This window comes from Scyliorhinus torazame, chromosome X (genome assembly GCF_047496885.1).
Source record: "Scyliorhinus torazame isolate Kashiwa2021f chromosome X, sScyTor2.1, whole genome shotgun sequence".
NCBI lineage: Eukaryota > Metazoa > Chordata > Chondrichthyes > Carcharhiniformes > Scyliorhinidae > Scyliorhinus > Scyliorhinus torazame.
This window is the reverse complement of record NC_092738.1, coordinates 37,477,364-37,500,452: the sequence shown is the minus strand read 5'-3', so window position 1 is coordinate 37,500,452 and position 23,089 is coordinate 37,477,364. Positions and strand designations below refer to the sequence as shown.

The following is a 23,089-nucleotide window of genomic DNA, read 5'->3' as shown; positions in this document are numbered from 1 at the left end:
TCCTTTCACACTCTGGGACTGGGCACAGTGGGTTATCACACTGTCCTTTCACACTCTGGGACAGGGTACAGTGGGTTATCGCACTGTCCTTTCACACTCTGGGACTGGGTACAGTGGGTTATCACACTGTCCTTTCACACTCTGGGACTGGGTACAGTGGGTTATCACACTGTCCTTTCACACTCTGGGACTGGGTACAGTGAGTTATCACACTGTCCTGTCACACTCTGGGACTGGGCACAGTGGGTTATCACACTGTCCTTTCACACTCTGGGACTGGGCACAGTGGGTTATCGCACTGTCCTTTCACACTCTGGGACAGGGTACAGTGGGTATCACACTGTCCTTTCACACTCTGGGACTGGGTACAGTGGGACATCACACTGTCCTTTCACACTCTGGGACTGGGTACAGTGGGTTATCACACTGTCCTTTCACACTCTGGGACTGGGTACAGTGGGTTATCACACTGTCCTTTCCCACTCTGGGACTGGGTACAGTGGGACATCACACTGTCCTTTCACACTCTGGGACTGGGTACAGTGGGTTATCACACTGTCCTTTCACACTCTGGGACTGGGTACAGTGGGTTATCACACTGTCCTTTCACACTCTGGGTCTGGGTACAGTGGGTTATCACACTGTCCTTTCACACTCTGGGACTGGGCACAGTGGGTTATCACACTGTCCTTTCACACTCTGGGACAGGGTACAGTGGGTTATCGCACTGTCCTTTCACACTCTGGGACTGGGTACAGTGGGTTATCACACTGTCCTTTCACACTCTGGGACTGGGTACAGTGAGTTATCACACTGTCCTGTCACACTCTGGGACTGGGCACAGTGGGTTATCACACTGTCCTTTCACACTCTGGGACTGGGTACAGTGGGTTATCGCACTGTCCTTTCACACTCTGGGACTGGGTACAGTGGGTTGTCGCACTGTCCTTTCACACTCTGGGACTGGGCACAGTGGGTTATCGCACTGTCCTTTCACACTCTGGGACTGGGTACAGTGGGTTATCACACTGTCCTTTCACACTCTGGGACTGGGTACAGTGGGTTATCACACTGTCCTTTCACACTCTGGGACTGGGTACAGTGTGTTATCACACTGTCCTTTCACACTCTGGGACTGGGTACAGTGGGTTGTCGCACTGTCCTTTCACACTCTGGGACTGGGTACAATGGGTCATCACACTGTCCTTTCACACTCTGGGACAGGGTACAGTGGGTTATCACACTGTCCTTTCACACTCTGGGACTGGGCACAGTGGGACATCACACTGTCCTTTCACACTCTGGGACTGGGTACAGTGGGTTATCACACTGTCCTTTCACACTCTGGGACTGGGTACAGTGGGTTATCACACTGTCCTTTCACACTCTGGGTCTGGGTACAGTGGGTTATCACACTGTCCTTTCACACTCTGGGACTGGGCACAGTGGGTTATCACACTGTCCTTTCACACTCTGGGACTGGGTACAGTGAGTTATCACACTGTCCTGTCACACTCTGGGACTGGGCACAGTGGGTTATCACACTGTCCTTTCACACTCTGGGACTGGGCACAGTGGGTTATCGCACTGTCCTTTCACACTCTGGGACTGGGTACAGTGGGTTATCGCACTGTCCTTTCACACTCTGGGACTGGGTACAGTGGGTTGTCGCACTGTCCTTTCACACTCTGGGACTGGGCACAGTGGGTTATCGCACTGTGCTTTCACACTCTGGGACTGGGTACAGTGGGTTATCACACTGTCCTTTCACACTCTGGGACTGGGTACAGTGGGTTATCACACTGTCCTTTCACACTCTGGGACTGGGCACAGTGGGTTATCACACTGTCCTTTCACACTCTGGGACTGGGTACAGTGAGTTATCACACTGTCCTGTCACACTCTGGGACTGGGCACAGTGGGTTATCACACTGTCCTTTCACACTCTGGGACTGGGTACAGTGAGTTATCACACTGTCCTGTCACACTCTGGGACTGGGCACAGTGGGTTATCACACTGTCCTTTCACACTCTGGGACTGGGTACAGTGGGTTGTCGCACTGTCCTTTCACACTCTGGGACTGGGTACAATGGGTCATCACACTGTCCTTTCACACTCTGGGACTGGGCACAGTGGGACATCACACTGTCCTTTCACACTCTGGGACTGGGTACAGTGGGTTATCACACTGTCCTTTCACACTCTGGGACTGGGTACAGTGGGTTATCACACTGTCCTTTCACACTCTGGGTCTGGGTACAGTGGGTTATCACACTGTCCTTTCACACTCTGGGACTGGGCACAGTGGGTTATCACACTGTCCTTTCACACTCTGGGACAGGGTACAGTGGGTTATCGCACTGTCCTTTCACACTCTGGGACTGGGTACAGTGGGTTATCACACTGTCCTTTCACACTCTGGGACTGGGTACAGTGGGTTATCACACTGTCCTTTCACACTCTGGGACTGGGTACAGTGAGTTATCACACTGTCCTGTCACACTCTGGGACTGGGCACAGTGGGTTATCACACTGTCCTTTCACACTCTGGGACTGGGCACAGTGGGTTATCGCACTGTCCTTTCACACTCTGGGACTGGGTACAGTGGGTTATCGCACTGTCCTTTCACACTCTGGGACTGGGTACAGTGGGTTGTCGCACTGTCCTTTCACACTCTGGGACTGGGCACAGTGGGTTATCGCACTGTCCTTTCACACTCTGGGACTGGGTACAGTGGGTTATCACACTGTCCTTTCACACTCTGGGACTGGGTACAGTGGGTTATCACACTGTCCTTTCACACTCTGGGACTGGGTACAGTGTGTTATCACACTGTCCTTTCACACTCTGGGACTGGGTACAGTGGGTTGTCGCACTGTCCTTTCACACTCTGGGACTGGGTACAATGGGTCATCACACTGTCCTTTCACACTCTGGGACAGGGTACAGTGGGTTATCACACTGTCCTTTCACACTCTGGGACTGGGCACAGTGGGACATCACACTGTCCTTTCACACTCTGGGACTGGGTACAGTGGGTTATCACACTGTCCTTTCACACTCTGGGACTGGGTACAGTGGGTTATCACACTGTCCTTTCACACTCTGGGTCTGGGTACAGTGGGTTATCACACTGTCCTTTCACACTCTGGGACTGGGCACAGTGGGTTATCACACTGTCCTTTCACACTCTGGGACAGGGTACAGTGGGTTATCGCACTGTCCTTTCACACTCTGGGACTGGGTACAGTGGGTTATTTCACTGTCCTTTCACACTCTGGGACTGGGGACAGTGGGTTATCACACTGTCCTTTCACACTCTGGGACTGGGTACAGTGGGTTATCACACTGTCCATTCACACTCTGGGACTGGGTACAGTGGGTTATCACACTGTCCTCTCACACTCTGGGACTGGGTACAGTGGGTTATCACACTGTCCTTTCACACTCTGGGACCGGGTACAGTGGGTTATCGCACTGTCCTTTCACACTGTGGGACTGGGTACAGTGAGTTATCGCACTGTCCTTTCACACTCTGGGACTGGGTACAGTGTGTTATCACACTGTCCTTTCACACTCTGGGACTGGGTACAGTGGGTTGTCACACTGTCCATTCACACTCTGGGACTGGGTACAGTGGGTTATCACACTGTCCTTTCACACTCAGGGACTGGGTACAGTGGGTTATCACACTGTCCTTTCACACTCTGGGACTGGGCACAGTGGGTTATCACACTGTCCTTTCACACTCTGGGACTGGGGACAGTGGGTTATCGCACAGTCCTTTCACACTCTGGGACTGGGTACAGTGGGTTATCACACTGTCCTTTCACACTCTGGGACTCGGCACAGTGGGTTATTACACTGTCCTTTCACACTCTGGGACTGGGTACAGTGGGTTATTACACTGTCCTTTCACACTCTGGGACTGGGTACAGTGGGTTATCGCACTGTCCTTTCACACTCTGGGACTGGGTACAGTGGGTTATCGCACTGTCCTTTCACACACTGGGACTGGGTACAGTGGGTTATCACAATGTCCTTTCACACTCTGGGACTGGGTACAGTGGGTTATCACACTGTCCTTTCACACTCTGGGACTGCGTACAGTGGGTTATCACAATGTCCTTTCACACTCTGGGACTGGGTACAGTGGGTTATCACACTGTCCTTTCACACTCTGGGACTGGGTACTGTGGGTTGTCACACTGTCCTTTCACACTCTGGGACTGGGTACAGTCGGTTATCGCACTGTCCTTTCACACTCTGGGACTGGGTACAGTGGGTTATCGCACTGTCCTTTCACACTCTGGGACTGGGTACAGTGGGTTATCACACTGACCTTTCACACTCTGGGACTGGGTACAGTGGGTTATCACACTGTCCTTTCACACTCTGGGACTGGGTACAGTGGGTTATCACACTGTCCTTTCACACACTGGGACTGGGTACAGTGGGGTCTCACACTGTCCTTTCACACTCTGGGACTGGGTACAGTGGGTTATCACACTGTCCTTTCACACTCTGGGACTGGGTACAGTGGGGTCTCACACTGTCCTTTCACACTCTGGGACTGGGTACAGTGGGTTATCACACTGTCCTTTCACACTCTGGGACTGGGCACAGTGGGTTATCACACTCCTTTCACACTCTGGGACTGGGTACAGTGGGTTATCACACTGTCCTTTCACACTCTGGGACTGGGTACAGTGGGTTCTCACACTGTCCTTTCACACTCTGGGACTGGGTACAGTGGGCTCTCACACTGTCCTTTCACACTCTTGGACTGGGTACAGTGGGTTATCACACTGTCCTTTCACACTCTGGGACTGGGCACAGTGGGTTATCACACTGTCCTTTCACACTCTGGGACTGGGTACAGTGGGTTATCACACTGTCCTTTCACACTCTGGGACTGGGCACAGTGGGTTATCACATTGTCCTTTCACACTCTGGGACTGGGTACAGTGGGTTATCACACTGTCCTTTCACACTCTGGGACTGGGTACAGTGGGTTATCACACTGTCCTTTCACACTCTGGGACTGGGCACAGTGGGTTATCACACTGTCCTTTCACACTTTCGGACTGGGTACAGTGAGTTATCGCACTGTCCTTTCACACTCTGGGACTGGGTACAGTGGGTTATCACACTGTCCTTTCACACTCTGGGACTGGGTACAGTGTGTTATCACACTGTCCTTTCACACTCTGGGACTGGGTACAGTGGGTTGTCACACTGTCCATTCACACTCTGGGACTGGGTACAGTGGGTTATCACACTGTCCTTTCACACTCTGGGACTGGGTACAGTGGGTTATCACACTGTCCTTTCACACTCTGGGACTGGGCACAGTGGGTTATCACACTGTCCTTTCACACTCCGGGACAGGGTACAGTGGGTTATCACACTGTCCTTTCACACTCTGGGACTGGGTACAGTGGGTTATCACACTGACCTTTCACACTCTGGGACTGGGTACAGTGGGTTATCACACTGTCCTTTCACACTCTGGGACTGGGTACAGTGAGTTATCACACTGTCCTGTCACACTCTGGGACTGGGCACAGTGGGTTATCACACTGTCCTTTCACACTCTGGGACTGGGCACAGTGGGTTATCGCAGTGTCCTTTCACACTCTGGGACTGGGTACAGTGGGTTATCGCACTGTCCTTTCACACTCTGGGACTGGGTACAGTGGGTTGTCGCACTGTCCTTTCACACTCTGGGACTGGGCACAGTGGGTTATCGCACTGTGCTTTCACACTCTGGGACTGGGTACAGTGGGTTATCACACTGTCCTTTCACACTCTGGGACTGGGTACAGTGGGTTATCACACTGTCCTTTCACACTCTGGGACTGGGTACAGTGTGTTATCACACTGTCCTTTCACACTCTGGGACTGGGTACAGTGGGTTGTCGCACTGTCCTTTCACACTCTGGGACTGGGTACAATGGGTCATCACACTGTCCTTTCACACTCTGGGACTGGGCACAGTGGGACATCACACTGTCCTTTCACACTCTGGGACTGGGTACAGTGGGTTATCACACTGTCCTTTCACACTCTGGGACTGGGTACAGTGGGTTATCACACTGTCCTTTCACACTCTGGGTCTGGGTACAGTGGGTTATCACACTGTCCTTTCACACTCTGGGACTGGGCACAGTGGGTTATCACACTGTCCTTTCACACTCTGGGACAGGGTACAGTGGGTTATCGCACTGTCCTTTCACACTCTGGGACTGGGTACAGTGGGTTATCACACTGTCCTTTCACACTCTGGGACTGGGTACAGTGGGTTATCACACTGTCCTTTCACACTCTGGGACTGGGTACAGTGAGTTATCACACTGTCCTGTCACACTCTGGGACTGGGCACAGTGGGTTATCACACTGTCCTTTCACACTCTGGGACTGGGCACAGTGGGTTATCGCACTGTCCTTTCACACTCTGGGACAGGGTACAGTGGGTATCACACTGTCCTTTCACACTCTGGGACTGGGTACAGTGGGACATCACACTGTCCTTTCACACTCTGGGACTGGGTACAGTGGGTTATCACACTGTCCTTTCACACTCTGGGACTGGGTACAGTGGGTTATCACACTGTCCTTTCCCACTCTGGGACTGGGTACAGTGGGACATCACACTGTCCTTTCACACTCTGGGACTGGGTACAGTGGGTTATCACACTGTCCTTTCACACTCTGGGACTGGGTACAGTGGGTTATCACACTGTCCTTTCACACTCTGGGTCTGGGTACAGTGGGTTATCACACTGTCCTTTCACACTCTGGGACTGGGCACAGTGGGTTATCACACTGTCCTTTCACACTCTGGGACAGGGTACAGTGGGTTATCGCACTGTCCTTTCACACTCTGGGACTGGGTACAGTGGGTTATCACACTGTCCTTTCACACTCTGGGACTGGGTACAGTGGGTTATCACACTGTCCTTTCACACTCTGGGACTGGGTACAGTGAGTTATCACACTGTCCTGTCACACTCTGGGACTGGGCACAGTGGGTTATCACACTGTCCTTTCACACTCTGGGACTGGGTACAGTGGGTTATCGCACTGTCCTTTCACACTCTGGGACTGGGTACAGTGGGTTGTCGCACTGTCCTTTCACACTCTGGGACTGGGCACAGTGGGTTATCGCACTGTCCTTTCACACTCTGGGACTGGGTACAGTGGGTTATCACACTGTCCTTTCACACTCTGGGACTGGGTACAGTGGGTTATCACACTGTCCTTTCACACTCTGGGACTGGGTACAGTGTGTTATCACACTGTCCTTTCACACTCTGGGACTGGGTACAGTGGGTTGTCGCACTGTCCTTTCACACTCTGGGACTGGGTACAATGGGTCATCACACTGTCCTTTCACACTCTGGGACAGGGTACAGTGGGTTATCACACTGTCCTTTCACACTCTGGGACTGGGCACAGTGGGACATCACACTGTCCTTTCACACTCTGGGACTGGGTACAGTGGGTTATCACACTGTCCTTTCACACTCTGGGACTGGGTACAGTGGGTTATCACACTGTCCTTTCACACTCTGGGTCTGGGTACAGTGGGTTATCACACTGTCCTTTCACACTCTGGGACTGGGCACAGTGGGTTATCACACTGTCCTTTCACACTCTGGGACTGGGTACAGTGAGTTATCACACTGTCCTGTCACACTCTGGGACTGGGCACAGTGGGTTATCACACTGTCCTTTCACACTCTGGGACTGGGCACAGTGGGTTATCGCACTGTCCTTTCACACTCTGGGACTGGGTACAGTGGGTTATCGCACTGTCCTTTCACACTCTGGGACTGGGTACAGTGGGTTGTCGCACTGTCCTTTCACACTCTGGGACTGGGCACAGTGGGTTATCGCACTGTGCTTTCACACTCTGGGACTGGGTACAGTGGGTTATCACACTGTCCTTTCACACTCTGGGACTGGGTACAGTGGGTTATCACACTGTCCTTTCACACTCTGGGACTGGGCACAGTGGGTTATCACACTGTCCTTTCACACTCTGGGACTGGGTACAGTGAGTTATCACACTGTCCTGTCACACTCTGGGACTGGGCACAGTGGGTTATCACACTGTCCTTTCACACTCTGGGACTGGGTACAGTGAGTTATCACACTGTCCTGTCACACTCTGGGACTGGGCACAGTGGGTTATCACACTGTCCTTTCACACTCTGGGACTGGGTACAGTGGGTTGTCGCACTGTCCTTTCACACTCTGGGACTGGGTACAATGGGTCATCACACTGTCCTTTCACACTCTGGGACTGGGCACAGTGGGACATCACACTGTCCTTTCACACTCTGGGACTGGGTACAGTGGGTTATCACACTGTCCTTTCACACTCTGGGACTGGGTACAGTGGGTTATCACACTGTCCTTTCACACTCTGGGTCTGGGTACAGTGGGTTATCACACTGTCCTTTCACACTCTGGGACTGGGCACAGTGGGTTATCACACTGTCCTTTCACACTCTGGGACAGGGTACAGTGGGTTATCGCACTGTCCTTTCACACTCTGGGACTGGGTACAGTGGGTTATCACACTGTCCTTTCACACTCTGGGACTGGGTACAGTGGGTTATCACACTGTCCTTTCACACTCTGGGACTGGGTACAGTGAGTTATCACACTGTCCTGTCACACTCTGGGACTGGGCACAGTGGGTTATCACACTGTCCTTTCACACTCTGGGACTGGGCACAGTGGGTTATCGCACTGTCCTTTCACACTCTGGGACTGGGTACAGTGGGTTATCGCACTGTCCTTTCACACTCTGGGACTGGGTACAGTGGGTTGTCGCACTGTCCTTTCACACTCTGGGACTGGGCACAGTGGGTTATCGCACTGTCCTTTCACACTCTGGGACTGGGTACAGTGGGTTATCACACTGTCCTTTCACACTCTGGGACTGGGTACAGTGGGTTATCACACTGTCCTTTCACACTCTGGGACTGGGTACAGTGTGTTATCACACTGTCCTTTCACACTCTGGGACTGGGTACAGTGGGTTGTCGCACTGTCCTTTCACACTCTGGGACTGGGTACAATGGGTCATCACACTGTCCTTTCACACTCTGGGACAGGGTACAGTGGGTTATCACACTGTCCTTTCACACTCTGGGACTGGGCACAGTGGGACATCACACTGTCCTTTCACACTCTGGGACTGGGTACAGTGGGTTATCACACTGTCCTTTCACACTCTGGGACTGGGTACAGTGGGTTATCACACTGTCCTTTCACACTCTGGGTCTGGGTACAGTGGGTTATCACACTGTCCTTTCACACTCTGGGACTGGGCACAGTGGGTTATCACACTGTCCTTTCACACTCTGGGACAGGGTACAGTGGGTTATCGCACTGTCCTTTCACACTCTGGGACTGGGTACAGTGGGTTATTTCACTGTCCTTTCACACTCTGGGACTGGGGACAGTGGGTTATCACACTGTCCTTTCACACTCTGGGACTGGGTACAGTGGGTTATCACACTGTCCATTCACACTCTGGGACTGGGTACAGTGGGTTATCACACTGTCCTCTCACACTCTGGGACTGGGTACAGTGGGTTATCACACTGTCCTTTCACACTCTGGGACCGGGTACAGTGGGTTATCGCACTGTCCTTTCACACTGTGGGACTGGGTACAGTGAGTTATCGCACTGTCCTTTCACACTCTGGGACTGGGTACAGTGTGTTATCACACTGTCCTTTCACACTCTGGGACTGGGTACAGTGGGTTGTCACACTGTCCATTCACACTCTGGGACTGGGTACAGTGGGTTATCACACTGTCCTTTCACACTCAGGGACTGGGTACAGTGGGTTATCACACTGTCCTTTCACACTCTGGGACTGGGCACAGTGGGTTATCACACTGTCCTTTCACACTCTGGGACTGGGGACAGTGGGTTATCGCACAGTCCTTTCACACTCTGGGACTGGGTACAGTGGGTTATCACACTGTCCTTTCACACTCTGGGACTCGGCACAGTGGGTTATTACACTGTCCTTTCACACTCTGGGACTGGGTACAGTGGGTTATTACACTGTCCTTTCACACTCTGGGACTGGGTACAGTGGGTTATCGCACTGTCCTTTCACACTCTGGGACTGGGTACAGTGGGTTATCGCACTGTCCTTTCACACACTGGGACTGGGTACAGTGGGTTATCACAATGTCCTTTCACACTCTGGGACTGGGTACAGTGGGTTATCACACTGTCCTTTCACACTCTGGGACTGCGTACAGTGGGTTATCACAATGTCCTTTCACACTCTGGGACTGGGTACAGTGGGTTATCACACTGTCCTTTCACACTCTGGGACTGGGTACTGTGGGTTGTCACACTGTCCTTTCACACTCTGGGACTGGGTACAGTCGGTTATCGCACTGTCCTTTCACACTCTGGGACTGGGTACAGTGGGTTATCGCACTGTCCTTTCACACTCTGGGACTGGGTACAGTGGGTTATCACACTGACCTTTCACACTCTGGGACTGGGTACAGTGGGTTATCACACTGTCCTTTCACACTCTGGGACTGGGTACAGTGGGTTATCACACTGTCCTTTCACACACTGGGACTGGGTACAGTGGGGTCTCACACTGTCCTTTCACACTCTGGGACTGGGTACAGTGGGTTATCACACTGTCCTTTCACACTCTGGGACTGGGTACAGTGGGGTCTCACACTGTCCTTTCACACTCTGGGACTGGGTACAGTGGGTTATCACACTGTCCTTTCACACTCTGGGACTGGGCACAGTGGGTTATCACACTCCTTTCACACTCTGGGACTGGGTACAGTGGGTTATCACACTGTCCTTTCACACTCTGGGACTGGGTACAGTGGGTTCTCACACTGTCCTTTCACACTCTGGGACTGGGTACAGTGGGCTCTCACACTGTCCTTTCACACTCTTGGACTGGGTACAGTGGGTTATCACACTGTCCTTTCACACTCTGGGACTGGGCACAGTGGGTTATCACACTGTCCTTTCACACTCTGGGACTGGGTACAGTGGGTTATCACACTGTCCTTTCACACTCTGGGACTGGGCACAGTGGGTTCTCACATTGTCCTTTCAAACTCTGGGACTGGGTACAGTGGGTTATCACACTGTCCTTTCACACTCTGGGACTGGGCACAGTGGGTTATCACACTGTCCTTTCACACTCTGGGACTGGGTACAGTGGGTTATCACACTGTCCTTTCACACTCTGGGACTGGGTACAGTGGGTTATCACACTGTGCTCTCACACTCTGGGACTGGGTACAGTGGGTTATCACACTGTCCTTTCACACTCTGGGACCGGGTACAGTGGGTTATCGCACTGTCCTTTCACACTGTGGGACTGGGTACAGTGAGTTATCGCACTGTCCTTTCACACTCTGGGACTCGGTACAGTGGGTTATCACACTGTCCTTTCACACTCTGGGACTGGGTACAGTGTGTTATCACACTGTCCTTTCACACTCTGGGACTGGGTACAGTGGGTTGTCACACTGTCCATTCACACTCTGGGACTGGGAACAGTGGGTTATCACACTGTCCTTTCACACTCTGGGACTGGGCACAGTGGGTTATCACACTGTCCTTTCACACTCCGGGACAGGGTACAGTGGGTTATCACACTGTCCTTTCACACTCTGGGACTGGGTACAGTGGGTTATCACACTGACCTTTCACACTCTGGGACTGGGTACAGTGGGTTATCACACTGTCCTTTCACACTCTGGGACTGGGTACAGTGAGTTATCACACTGTCCTGTCACACTCTGGGACTGGGCACAGTGGGTTATCACACTGTCCTTTCACACTCTGGGACTGGGCACAGTGGGTTATCGCACTGTCCTTTCACACTCTGGGACTCGGTACAGTGGGTTATCGCACTGTCCTTTCACACTCTGGGACTGGGTACAGTGGGTTGTCGCACTGTCCTTTCACACTCTGGGACTGGGTACAGTGGGTTATCACACTGTCCTTTCACACTCTGGGACTGGGTACAGTGGGTTATCGCACTGTCCTTTCACACTCTGGGACTGGGTACAGTGGGTTATCACACTGTCCTTTCACACTCTGGGACTGGGTACAGTGGGTTATCACACTGTCCTTTCACACTCTGGGACTGGGTACAGTGTGTTATCACACTGTCCTTTCACACTCTGGGACTGGGTACAGTGGGTTGTCGCACTGTCCTTTCACACTCTGGGACTGGGTACAATGGGTCATCACACTGTCCTTTCACACTCTGGGACAGGGTACAGTGGGTTATCACACTGTCCTTTCATACTCTGGGACTGGGCACAGTGGGACATCACACTGTCCTTTCACACTCTGGGACTGGGTACAGTGGGTTATCACACTGTCCTTTCACACTCTGGGACTGGGTACAGTGGGTTATCACACTGTCCTTTCACACTCTGGGACTGGGTACAGAGGGTTATCACACTGTCCTTTCACACTCTGGGACTGGGTACAGTGGGTTATCACACTGTCCTTTCACACTCTGGAACTGGGTACAGTGGGTTATCACACTGACCTTTCACACTCTGGGACTGGGTACAGTGGGTTATCACACTGTCCTTTCACACTCTGGGACTGGGGACAGTGGGTTATCGCAGTCCTTTCACACTCCGGGACTGGGTACGGTGGGTTATCGCGCTGTCCTTTCACACTCTGGGACTGGGCACAGTGGGTTATCACACTGTCCTTTCACACTCTGGGACTGGGTACAGTGGGTTATCACACTGTCCTTTCACACTCTGGGACTGGGTACAGTGGGTTATCGCACTGTCCTTTCACACTCTGGGACTGGGCACAGTGGGTTATCACACTGTCCTTTCACACTCTGGGACTGGGTACAGTGGGTTATCACACTGTCCTTTCACACTCTGGGACTGGGTACAGTGGGTTATCACACTGTCCTTTCACACTCTGGGACTGGGCACAGTGGGTTATCACACTGTCCTTTCACACTCTGGGACTGGGTACAGTGGGTTATCACACTCCTTTCACACTCTGGGACTGGGTACAGTGGGTTATCGCACTGTCCTTTCACAGTCTGGGACTGGGTACAGTGGGTTATCACAGTCTTTTCACACTCTGGGACTGGGTACAGTGGGTTATCACACTGTCCTTTCACACTCTGGGACTGGATACAGTGGGTTATCGCACTGTCCTTTCACACTCTGGGACTGGGTACAGAGGGTTATCACACTGTCCTTTCACACTCTGGGGCTGGGTACAGTGGGTTATCACACTGTCCTTTCACACTCTGGGACTGGGTACAGTGGGTTATCACACTGTCCTTTCACACTCTGGGACTGGGTACAGTGGGTTATCACACTATCCTTTCACACTCTGGGACTGGGTACAGTGGGTTATCACACTGTCCTTTCACACTCTGGGACTGGGTACAGTGGGTTATCACACTATCCTTTCACACTCTGGGACTGGGTACATTGGGTTATCACACTGACCTTTCACACTCTGGGACTGGGTACAGTGGGTTATCACACTGTCCTTTCACACTCTGGGACTGGGTACAGTGGGTTATCACACTGTCCTTTCACACTCTGGGACTGGGCACAGTGGGTTATCACACTGTCCTTTCACACTCTGGGACTGGGTACAGTGGGTTATCACACTGTCCTTTCACACTCTGGGACTGGGTACAGTGGGTTATCACACTGTCCTTTCACACTCTGGGACTGGGTACAGTGGGTTATCACACTGTCCTTTCACACTCTGGGACTGGGTACAGAGGGTTATCACACTGTCCTTTCACACTCTGGGACTGGGTACAGTGGGTTATCACACTGTCCTTTCACACTCTGGAACTGGGTACAGTGGGTTATCACACTGACCTTTCACACTCTGGGACTGGGTACAGTGGGTTATCACACTGTCCTTTCACACTCTGGGACTGGGGACAGTGGGTTATCGCACAGTCTTTTCACACTACGGGACTGGGTACGGTGGGTTATCGCGCTGTCCTTTCACACTCTGGGACTGGGCACAGTGGGTTATCGCACTGTCCTTTCACACTCTGGGACTGGGCACAGTGGGTTATCACACTGTCCTTTCACACTCTGGGACTGGGTACAGTGGGTTATCACACTGTCCTTTCACACTCTGGGACTGGGTACAGTGGGTTATCACACTGTCCTTTCACACTCTGGGACTGGGCACAGTGGGTTATCACACTGTCCTTTCACACTCTGGGACTGGGTACAGTGGGTTATCACACTGTCCTTTCACACTCTGGGACTGGGTACAGTGGGTTATCACACTGTCCTTTCACACTCTGGGACTGGGTACAGTGGGTTATCACACTGTCCTTTCACACTCTGGGACTGGGTACAGTGGGTTATCACACTGTCCTTTCACACTCTGGGACTGGGTACAGTGGGTTATCACACTGTCCTTTCACACTCTGGGACTGGGTACAGTGAGTTATCACACTGTCCTTTCACACTCTGGGACTGGGTACAGTGGGTTATCACACTCCTTTCACACTCTGGGACTGGGTACAGTGGGTTATCGCACTGTCCTTTCACACTCTGGGACTGGGTACAGTGGGTTATCACAGTCTTTTCACACTCTGGGACTGGGTACAGTGGGTTATCACACTGTCCTTTCACACTCTGGGACTGGATACAGTGGGTTATCGCACTGTCCTTTCACACTCTGGGACTGGGTACAGAGGGTTATCACACTGTCCTTTCACACTCTGGGACTGGGTACAGTGGGTTATCACACTGTCCTTTCACACTCTGGGACTGGGTACAGTGGGTTATCACACTGTCCTTTCACACTCTGGGACTGGGTACAGTGGGTTATCACACTATCCTTTCACACTCTGGGACTGGGTACAGTGGGTTATCACACTGTCCTTTCACACTCTGGGACTGGGTACAGTGGGTTATCACACTATCCTTTCACACTCTGGGACTGGGTACAGTGGGTTATCACACTATCCTTTCACACTCTGGGACTGGGTACAGTGGGTTATCACACTGACCTTTCACACTCTGGGACTGGGTACAGTGGGTTATCACACTGTCCTTTCACACTCTGGGACTGGGTACAGTGGGTTATCACACTGTCCTTTCACACTCTGGGACTGGGCACAGTGGGTTATCACACTGTCCTTTCACACTCTGGGACTGGGTACAGTGGGTTATCACACTGTCCTTTCACACTCTGGGACTGGGTACAGTGGGTTATCACACTGTCCTTTCACACTCTGGGACTGGGTACAGTGGGTTATCACACTGTCCTTTCACACTCTGGGACTGGGTACAGTGGGTTATCACACTGTCCTTTCACACTCTGGGACTGGGTACAGTGGGTTATCACACTGTCCTTTCACACTCTGGGACTGGGTACAGTGAGTTATCACACTGTCCTTTCACACTCTGGGACTGGGTACAGTGGGTTATTACACTGTCCTTTCACACTCTGGGACTGGGTACAGTGGGTTATCGCACTGTCCTTTCACACTCTGGGACTGGGCACAGTGGGTTATCACACTGTCCTTTCACACTCTGGGACTGGGTACAGTGGTTTATCACACTGTCCTTTCACACTCTGGGACTGGGTACAGTGGGTTATCACACTGTCCTTTCACACTCTGGAATGGGTTCAGTGGGTTATCACACTGTCCTTTCACACTCTGGGACTGGGTACAGTGGGTTATCACACTGTCCTTTCACACTCTGGGACTGGGCACAGTGGGTTATCTCACTGTCCTTTCACACTCTGGGACTGGGTACAGTGGGTTATCACACTGTCCTTTCACACTCTGGAACTGGGCACAGTGGGTTATCACACTGTCCTTTCACACTCTGGGACTGGGTACAGTGGGTTATCACACTGTCCTTTCACACTCTGGGACTGGGTACAGTGGGTTATCGCACTGTCCTTTCACACTCTGGGACTGGGCACAGTGGGTTATCACACTGTCCTTTCACACTCTGGGACTGGGTACAGTGGGTTATCACACTGTCCTTTCACACTCTGGGACTGGGTACAGTGGGTTATCACACTGTCCTTTCACACTCTGGGACTGGGCACAGTGGGTTATCACACTGTCCTTTCACACTCTGGGACTGGGTACAGTGGGTTATCACACTCCTTTCACACTCTGGGACTGGGTACAGTGGGTTATCGCACTGTCCTTTCACAGTCTGGGACTGGGTACAGTGGGTTATCACAGTCTTTTCACACTCTGGGACTGGGTACAGTGGGTTATCACACTGTCCTTTCACACTCTGGGACTGGATACAGTGGGTTATCGCACTGTCCTTTCACACTCTGGGACTGGGTACAGAGGGTTATCACACTGTCCTTTCACACTCTGGGGCTGGGTACAGTGGGTTATCACACTGTCCTTTCACACTCTGGGACTGGGTACAGTGGGTTATCACACTGTCCTTTCACACTCTGGGACTGGGTACAGTGGGTTATCACACTATCCTTTCACACTCTGGGACTGGGTACAGTGGGTTATCACACTGTCCTTTCACACTCTGGGACTGGGTACAGTGGGTTATCACACTATCCTTTCACACTCTGGGACTGGGTACATTGGGTTATCACACTGACCTTTCACACTCTGGGACTGGGTACAGTGGGTTATCACACTGTCCTTTCACACTCTGGGACTGGGTACAGTGGGTTATCACACTGTCCTTTCACACTCTGGGACTGGGCACAGTGGGTTATCACACTGTCCTTTCACACTCTGGGACTGGGTACAGTGGGTTATCACACTGTCCTTTCACACTCTGGGACTGGGTACAGTGGGTTATCACACTGTCCTTTCACACTCTGGGACTGGGTACAGTGGGTTATCACACTGTCCTTTCACACTCTGGGACTGGGTACAGAGGGTTATCACACTGTCCTTTCACACTCTGGGACTGGGTACAGTGGGTTATCACACTGTCCTTTCACACTCTGGAACTGGGTACAGTGGGTTATCACACTGACCTTTCACACTCTGGGACTGGGTACAGTGGGTTATCACACTGTCCTTTCACACTCTGGGACTGGGGACAGTGGGTTATCGCACAGTCCTTTCACACTCCGGGACTGGGTACGGTGGGTTATCGCGCTGTCCTTTCACACTCTGGGACTGGGCACAGTGGGTTATCGCACTGTCCTTTCACACTCTGGGACTGGGCACAGTGGGTTATCACACTGTCCTTTCACACTCTGGGACTGGGTACAGTGGGTTATCACACTGTCCTTTCACACTCTGGGACTGGGTACAGTGGGTTATCACACTGTCCTTTCACACTCTGGGACTGGGCACAGTGGGTTATCACACTGTCCTTTCACACTCTGGGACTGGGTACAGTGGGTTATCACACTGTCCTTTCACACTCTGGGACTGGGTACAGTGGGTTATCACACTGTCCTTTCACACTCTGGGACTGGGTACAGTGGGTTATCACACTGTCCTTTCACACTCTGGGACTGGGTACAGTGGGTTATCACACTGTCCTTTCACACTCTGGGACTGGGTACAGTGGGTTATCACACTGTCCTTTCACACTCTGGGACTGGGTACAGTGAGTTATCACACTGTCCTTTCACACTCTGGGACTGGGTACAGTGGGTTATCACACTCCTTTCACACTCTGGGACTGGGTACAGTGGGTTATCGCACTGTCCTTTCACACTCTGGGACTGGGTACAGTGGGTTATCACAGTCTTTTCACACTCTGGGACTGGGTACAGTGGGTTATCACACTGTCCTTTCACACTCTGGGACTGGATACAGTGGGTTATCGCACTGTCCTTTCACACTCTGGGACTGGGTACAGAGGGTTATCACACTGTCCTTTCACACTCTGGGACTGGGTACAGTGGGTTATCACACTGTCCTTTCACACTCTGGGACTGGGTACAGTGGGTTATCACACTGTCCTTTCACACTCTGGGACTGGGTACAGTGGGTTATCACACTATCCTTTCACACTCTGGGACTGGGTACAGTGGGTTATCACACTGTCCTTTCACACTCTGGGACTGGGTACAGTGGGTTATCACACTATCCTTTCACACTCTGGGACTGGGTACAGTGGGTTATCACACTGACCTTTCACACTCTGGGACTGGGTACAGTGGGTTATCACACTGTCCTTTCACACTCTGGGACTGGGTACAGTGGGTTATCACACTGTCCTTTCACACTCTGGGACTGGGCACAGTGGGTTATCACACTGTCCTTTCACACTCTGGGACTGGGTACAGTGGGTTATCACACTGTCCTTTCACACTCTGGGACTGGGTACAGTGGGTTATCACACTGTCCTTTCACACTCTGGGACTGGGTACAGTGGGTTATCACACTGTCCTTTCACACTCTGGGACTGGGTACAGTGGGTTATCACACTGTCCTTTCACACTCTGGGACTGGGTACAGTGGGTTATCACACTGTCCTTTCACACTCTGGGACTGGGTACAGTGAGTTATCACACTGTCCTTTCACACTCTGGGACTGGGTACAGTGGGTTATTACACTGTCCTTTCACACTCTGGGACTGGGTACAGTGGGTTATCGCACTGTCCTTTCACACTCTGGGACTGGGCACAGTGGGTTATCACACTGTCCTTTCACACTCTGGGACTGGGTACAGTGGTTTATCACACTGTCCTTTCACACTCTGGGACTGGGTACAGTGGGTTATCACACTGTCCTTTCACACTCTGGAATGGGTTCAGTGGGTTATCACACTGTCCTTTCACACTCTGGGACTGGGTACAGTGGGTTATCACACTGTCCTTTCACACTCTGGGACTGGGCACAGTGGGTTATCTCACTGTCCTTTCACACTCTGGGACTGGGTACAGTGGGTTATCACACTGTCCTTTCACACTCTGGAACTGGGCACAGTGGGTTATCACACTGTCCTTTCACACTCTGGGACTGGGTACAGTGGGTTATCGCACTGTCCTTTCACACTCTGGGACTGGGCACAGTGGGTTATCACACTGTCCTTTCACACTCTGGGACTGGGTACAGTGGGTTATCACACTCCCATTGCGTTTTTCCTGATGAAGTAGACTGCCAATCTGGTGGTGGCGGCTACCTTGAAAATATGGGGACAGGTTAGACGGCACTTGACACTGGGTGCTATGTCGGTGCTGGCCCCAGTTTGTGGAAACCATTGTTTTGTGCTGGCGGATTAGTCCTTCGGACCTTGTAGGCAGGAGGGGTTAGGGCAGTTTGGTGACTTGTGTTGGTGGTAAGTTAGCTTGTGTTAACGAGTGGCTGGCGAAGTGGAAACTTCCCAAACAGTTTTGGTACTACGAGACTTTGTGCACAAGGATGTCACTTCCCTTTGGGCCCCCCCAACCACCCTTGTTGATAGACAGAGTCCTCTCGGTGGTTGATGTTGGCGAGGGAAGGGTGTCGGAGATCTGTGGTTGGCTGGTGTCGGCGGAGCAGATCCTGTTGGATGAGATTAAAAGGAAATGGGAGGAGGAGTTGGACCTGTAGTTTGAAGGAGGGGTGTGGAGCGAAGGCTCTACAGAGTGAACTCTACCTCCTCGTACGCTCGCCTAGCCTGATTGATTTTAGGGTGGTGCATAGGGCAATTTGACTCGGCCACAAATGAATGGGTTTTTCATGGACATATAAGATAGGTGCAAGTGGTGCTCTCAGGGCCCGGCGCATTACACACGTATGTTATGGTCCTGCGCTAAGCTCATGAGCTTCTGGGTCAAGAATACTTGGGGTTGATTTGGAAGCAAGCCCTTTGGTGACTATTATTTGGATCTCAGACTTAGCGGAGTTGCAGGGACGAAGGCGGATGCTCTTGCCTTCACTTTCCCGAAGGCGCCTCTTGGCTGGAAGGCTTCAGCCCGGCCCAATTGCTGTGAGGTGGTTAAGCGACCTAATGGTGTTTTTATACTGAAGAAAAGCAAGTATGTAATGAGAAGGTCAGCTGACAGGTTCTACCTTAAGTGGCAGCTGTTCACCTCCGATTTCAGGGAGTTGGGCCAGATGTTTGGGGGGGGTTGATATTGGGGATTGGTTGTTTCTATTGGGTTAGTGGGGAGAATGGACAGATGTTATATTGGAAAATGTATGAATAAAAATATTTCTTAAACTGATGAATTGGCCATTTTTGTTTTTTCTCCCCCCAGGTGGCTCCGTTTATCAAGGAGCGAATGATGAAGCGAGGCAGCATGATGGTTGGCTACCAGCGCCATGGGGCAAAAGTGAACTTCTTCCGACAGGTCCTGATCAGTCCACAGGTCAGGTGGGAGGACATGGACTTTTTTCTGGATGAAATTGAACGTCTGGGACGCGATTTCCAGCCCGAGTAATATGTTAACTTTCCCCCTCTTGTTCTATCGGTCAATTGGTGACCAATCCAGAGGCTTAGACTGAGCTCAGGTGATTCCCAGCTCGATCTCATTCCCCTCGCCTGTTGCATGTTTACTTTGGGAAAGCTCGCTTCAACTTTTTTGTTTCTGGGAACATATTAAATTTTAAAGATTTCTCACGGAATAAAAAACATCAAACACAGATACTGACTTTTCTGCTGGCTGTAAGGGTCCCACATTCAATTTATTTTGACTGTCACTGATGAACATAATGCCAGAGTCAGCAACTGCCCCGGACCTGACACCGAGCAGCCTGTTCCACCTAGAGATAGCACTGGCTGCTGTTTGTGGCAAATGGCAGTGTTACATCTGTATAGCAAGGAACAGCGTCCGGTCTCACCTGATGTACATTGTGACAACAAATTCGGGGTCAAGCTTTACTCCGTATCTAACCCCGTGCTGTACCTGTCCTGGGAGTGTTGGATGGGGACAGTGTAGGGGTAGCTTTACTCTGTATCTAACCCCGTGCTGTACCTGTCCTGGGAGTGTTTGATGGGGACAGTGTAGAGGGAGCTTTACCCTGTATCTAACCCCGTGCTGTACCTGTCCTGGGAGTGTTTGCTGGGGACAGTGTAGAGGGAGCTTTACTCTGTATCTAACCACGTGCTGTACCTGTCCTGGGAGTGTTTGATGGGGACAGTGTAGAGGGAGCTTTACTCTGTATCTAACCCCGTGCTGTACCTGTCCTGGGAGTGTTTGATGGGGACAGTGTAGAGGGAGCTTTACTCTGTATCTAACCCCGTGCTGTACCTGTCCTGGGAGTGTTTGATGGGGACAGTGTAGAGGGAGCTTTACTCTGTATCTAACCCTGTGCTGTACCTGTCCTGGGAGTGTTTGATGGGGACAGTGTAGAGGGAGCTTTACTCTGTATCTAACCCCGTGCTGTACCTGTCCTGGGAGTGTTTGATGGGGACAGTGTAGAGGGAGCTTTACTCTGTATCTAACCCCGTGCTGTACCTGTCCTGGGAGTGTTTGATGGGGACAGTGTAGAGGGAGCTTTACTCTGTATCTAACCCCGTGCTGTACCTGTCCTGGGAGTGTTTGCTGGGGACAGTGTAGAGGGAGCTTTACCCTGTATCTAATCCCGTGCTGTACCTGTCCTGGGAGTGTTTGCTGGGGACAGTGTAGAGGGAGCTTTACTCTGTATCTAACCACGTGCTGTACCTGTCCTGGGAGTGTTTGATGGGGACAGTGTAGAGGGAGCTTTACTCTGTATCTAACCCCGTGCTGTACCTGTCCTGGGAGTGTTTGATGGGGACAGTGTAGAGGGAGCTTTACTCTGTATCTAACCCCGTGCTGTACCTGTCCTGGGAGTGTTTGATGGGGACAGTGTAGAGGGAGCTTTACTCTGTATCTAACCCTGTGCTGTACCTGTCCTGGGAGTGTTTGATGGGGACAGTGTAGAGGGAGCTTTACTCTGTATCTAACCCCGTGCTGTACCTGTCCTGGGAGTGTTTGATGGGGACAGTGTAGAGGGAGCTTTACTCTGTATCTAACCCCGTGCTGTACCTGTCCTGGGAGTGTTTGATGGGGACAGTGTAGAGGGAGCTTTACTCTGTATCTAACCCCGTGCTGTACCTGTCCTGGGAGTGTTTGCTGGGGACAGTGTAGAGGGAGCTTTACCCTGTATCTAACCCCGTGCTGTACCTGTCCTGGGAGTGTTTGCTGGGGACAGTGTAGAGGGAGCTTTACTCTGTATCTAACCACGTGCTGTACCTGTCCTGGGAGTGTTTGATGGGGACAGTGTAGAGGGAGCTTTACTCTGTATCTAACCCCGTGCTGTACCTGTCCTGGGAGTGTTTGATGGGGACAGTGTAGAGGGAGCTTTACTCTGTATCTAACCCCGTGCTGTACCTGTCCTGGGAGTGTTTGATGGGGACAGTGTAGAGGGAGCTTTACTCTGTATCTAACCCTGTGCTGTACCTGTCCTGGGAGTGTTTGATGGGGACAGTGTAGAGGGAGCTTTACTCTGTGTCTAACCCCGTGCTGTACCTGTCCTGGGAGTGTTTGATGGGGACAGTGTAGAGGGAGCTTTACTCTGTATCTAACCCTGTGCTGTACCTGTCCTGGGAGTGTTTGATGGGGACAGTGTAGAGGGAGCTTTACTCTGTATCGAACCCCGTGCTGTACCTGTCCTGGGAGTGTTTGATGGGGACAGTGTAGAGGGAGCTTTACTCTGTATCGAACCCCGTGCTGTACCTGTCCTGGGAGTGTTTGATGGGGACAGTGTAGAGGGAGCTTTACTCTGTATCTAACCCTGTGTATTGCCTGCCCTGGGAGTGTTTGATGGGGACAGTGTAGAGGGAGCTTTACTCTGTATCTAACCCCGTGCTGTACCTGTCCAGGGAATGTTTGATGGGGACAGTGTAGAGGGAGCTTTACTCTGTATCTAACCCCGTGCTGTACCTGTCCTGGGAGTGTTTGATGGGGACAGTGTAGAGGGAGCTTTACTCTGTATCTAACCCCGTGCTGTACCTGTCCTGGGAGTGTTTGATGGGGACAGTGTAGAGGGAGCTTTACTCTGTATCTAACCCTGTGTATTGCCTACCCTGGGAGTGGTTGATGGGGACAGTGTAGAGGGAGCTTTACTCTGTATCGAACCCCATGCTGTACCTGTCCTGGGAG

The 23,089-nt window shown here is 51.9% G+C and overlaps 1 protein-coding gene across 1 annotated transcript in view; it reads left to right on the top strand.

Moving 5' to 3' along the window:
- The window catches only part of csad (cysteine sulfinic acid decarboxylase), a 152,746-nt gene extending 131,606 nt beyond the window's left edge, over nt 1–21,140 (top strand). Inside the window, exon 15 of the mRNA XM_072494103.1 lies at nt 20,222–21,140. Within this exon, the coding sequence (XP_072350204.1) occupies nt 20,222–20,404 (183 nt within the window). The 3' untranslated portion in view covers nt 20,405–21,140. The remainder of the gene's footprint in view (nt 1–20,221) is intronic.
- Nucleotides 21,141–23,089: the final 1,949 nt, after the last annotated feature.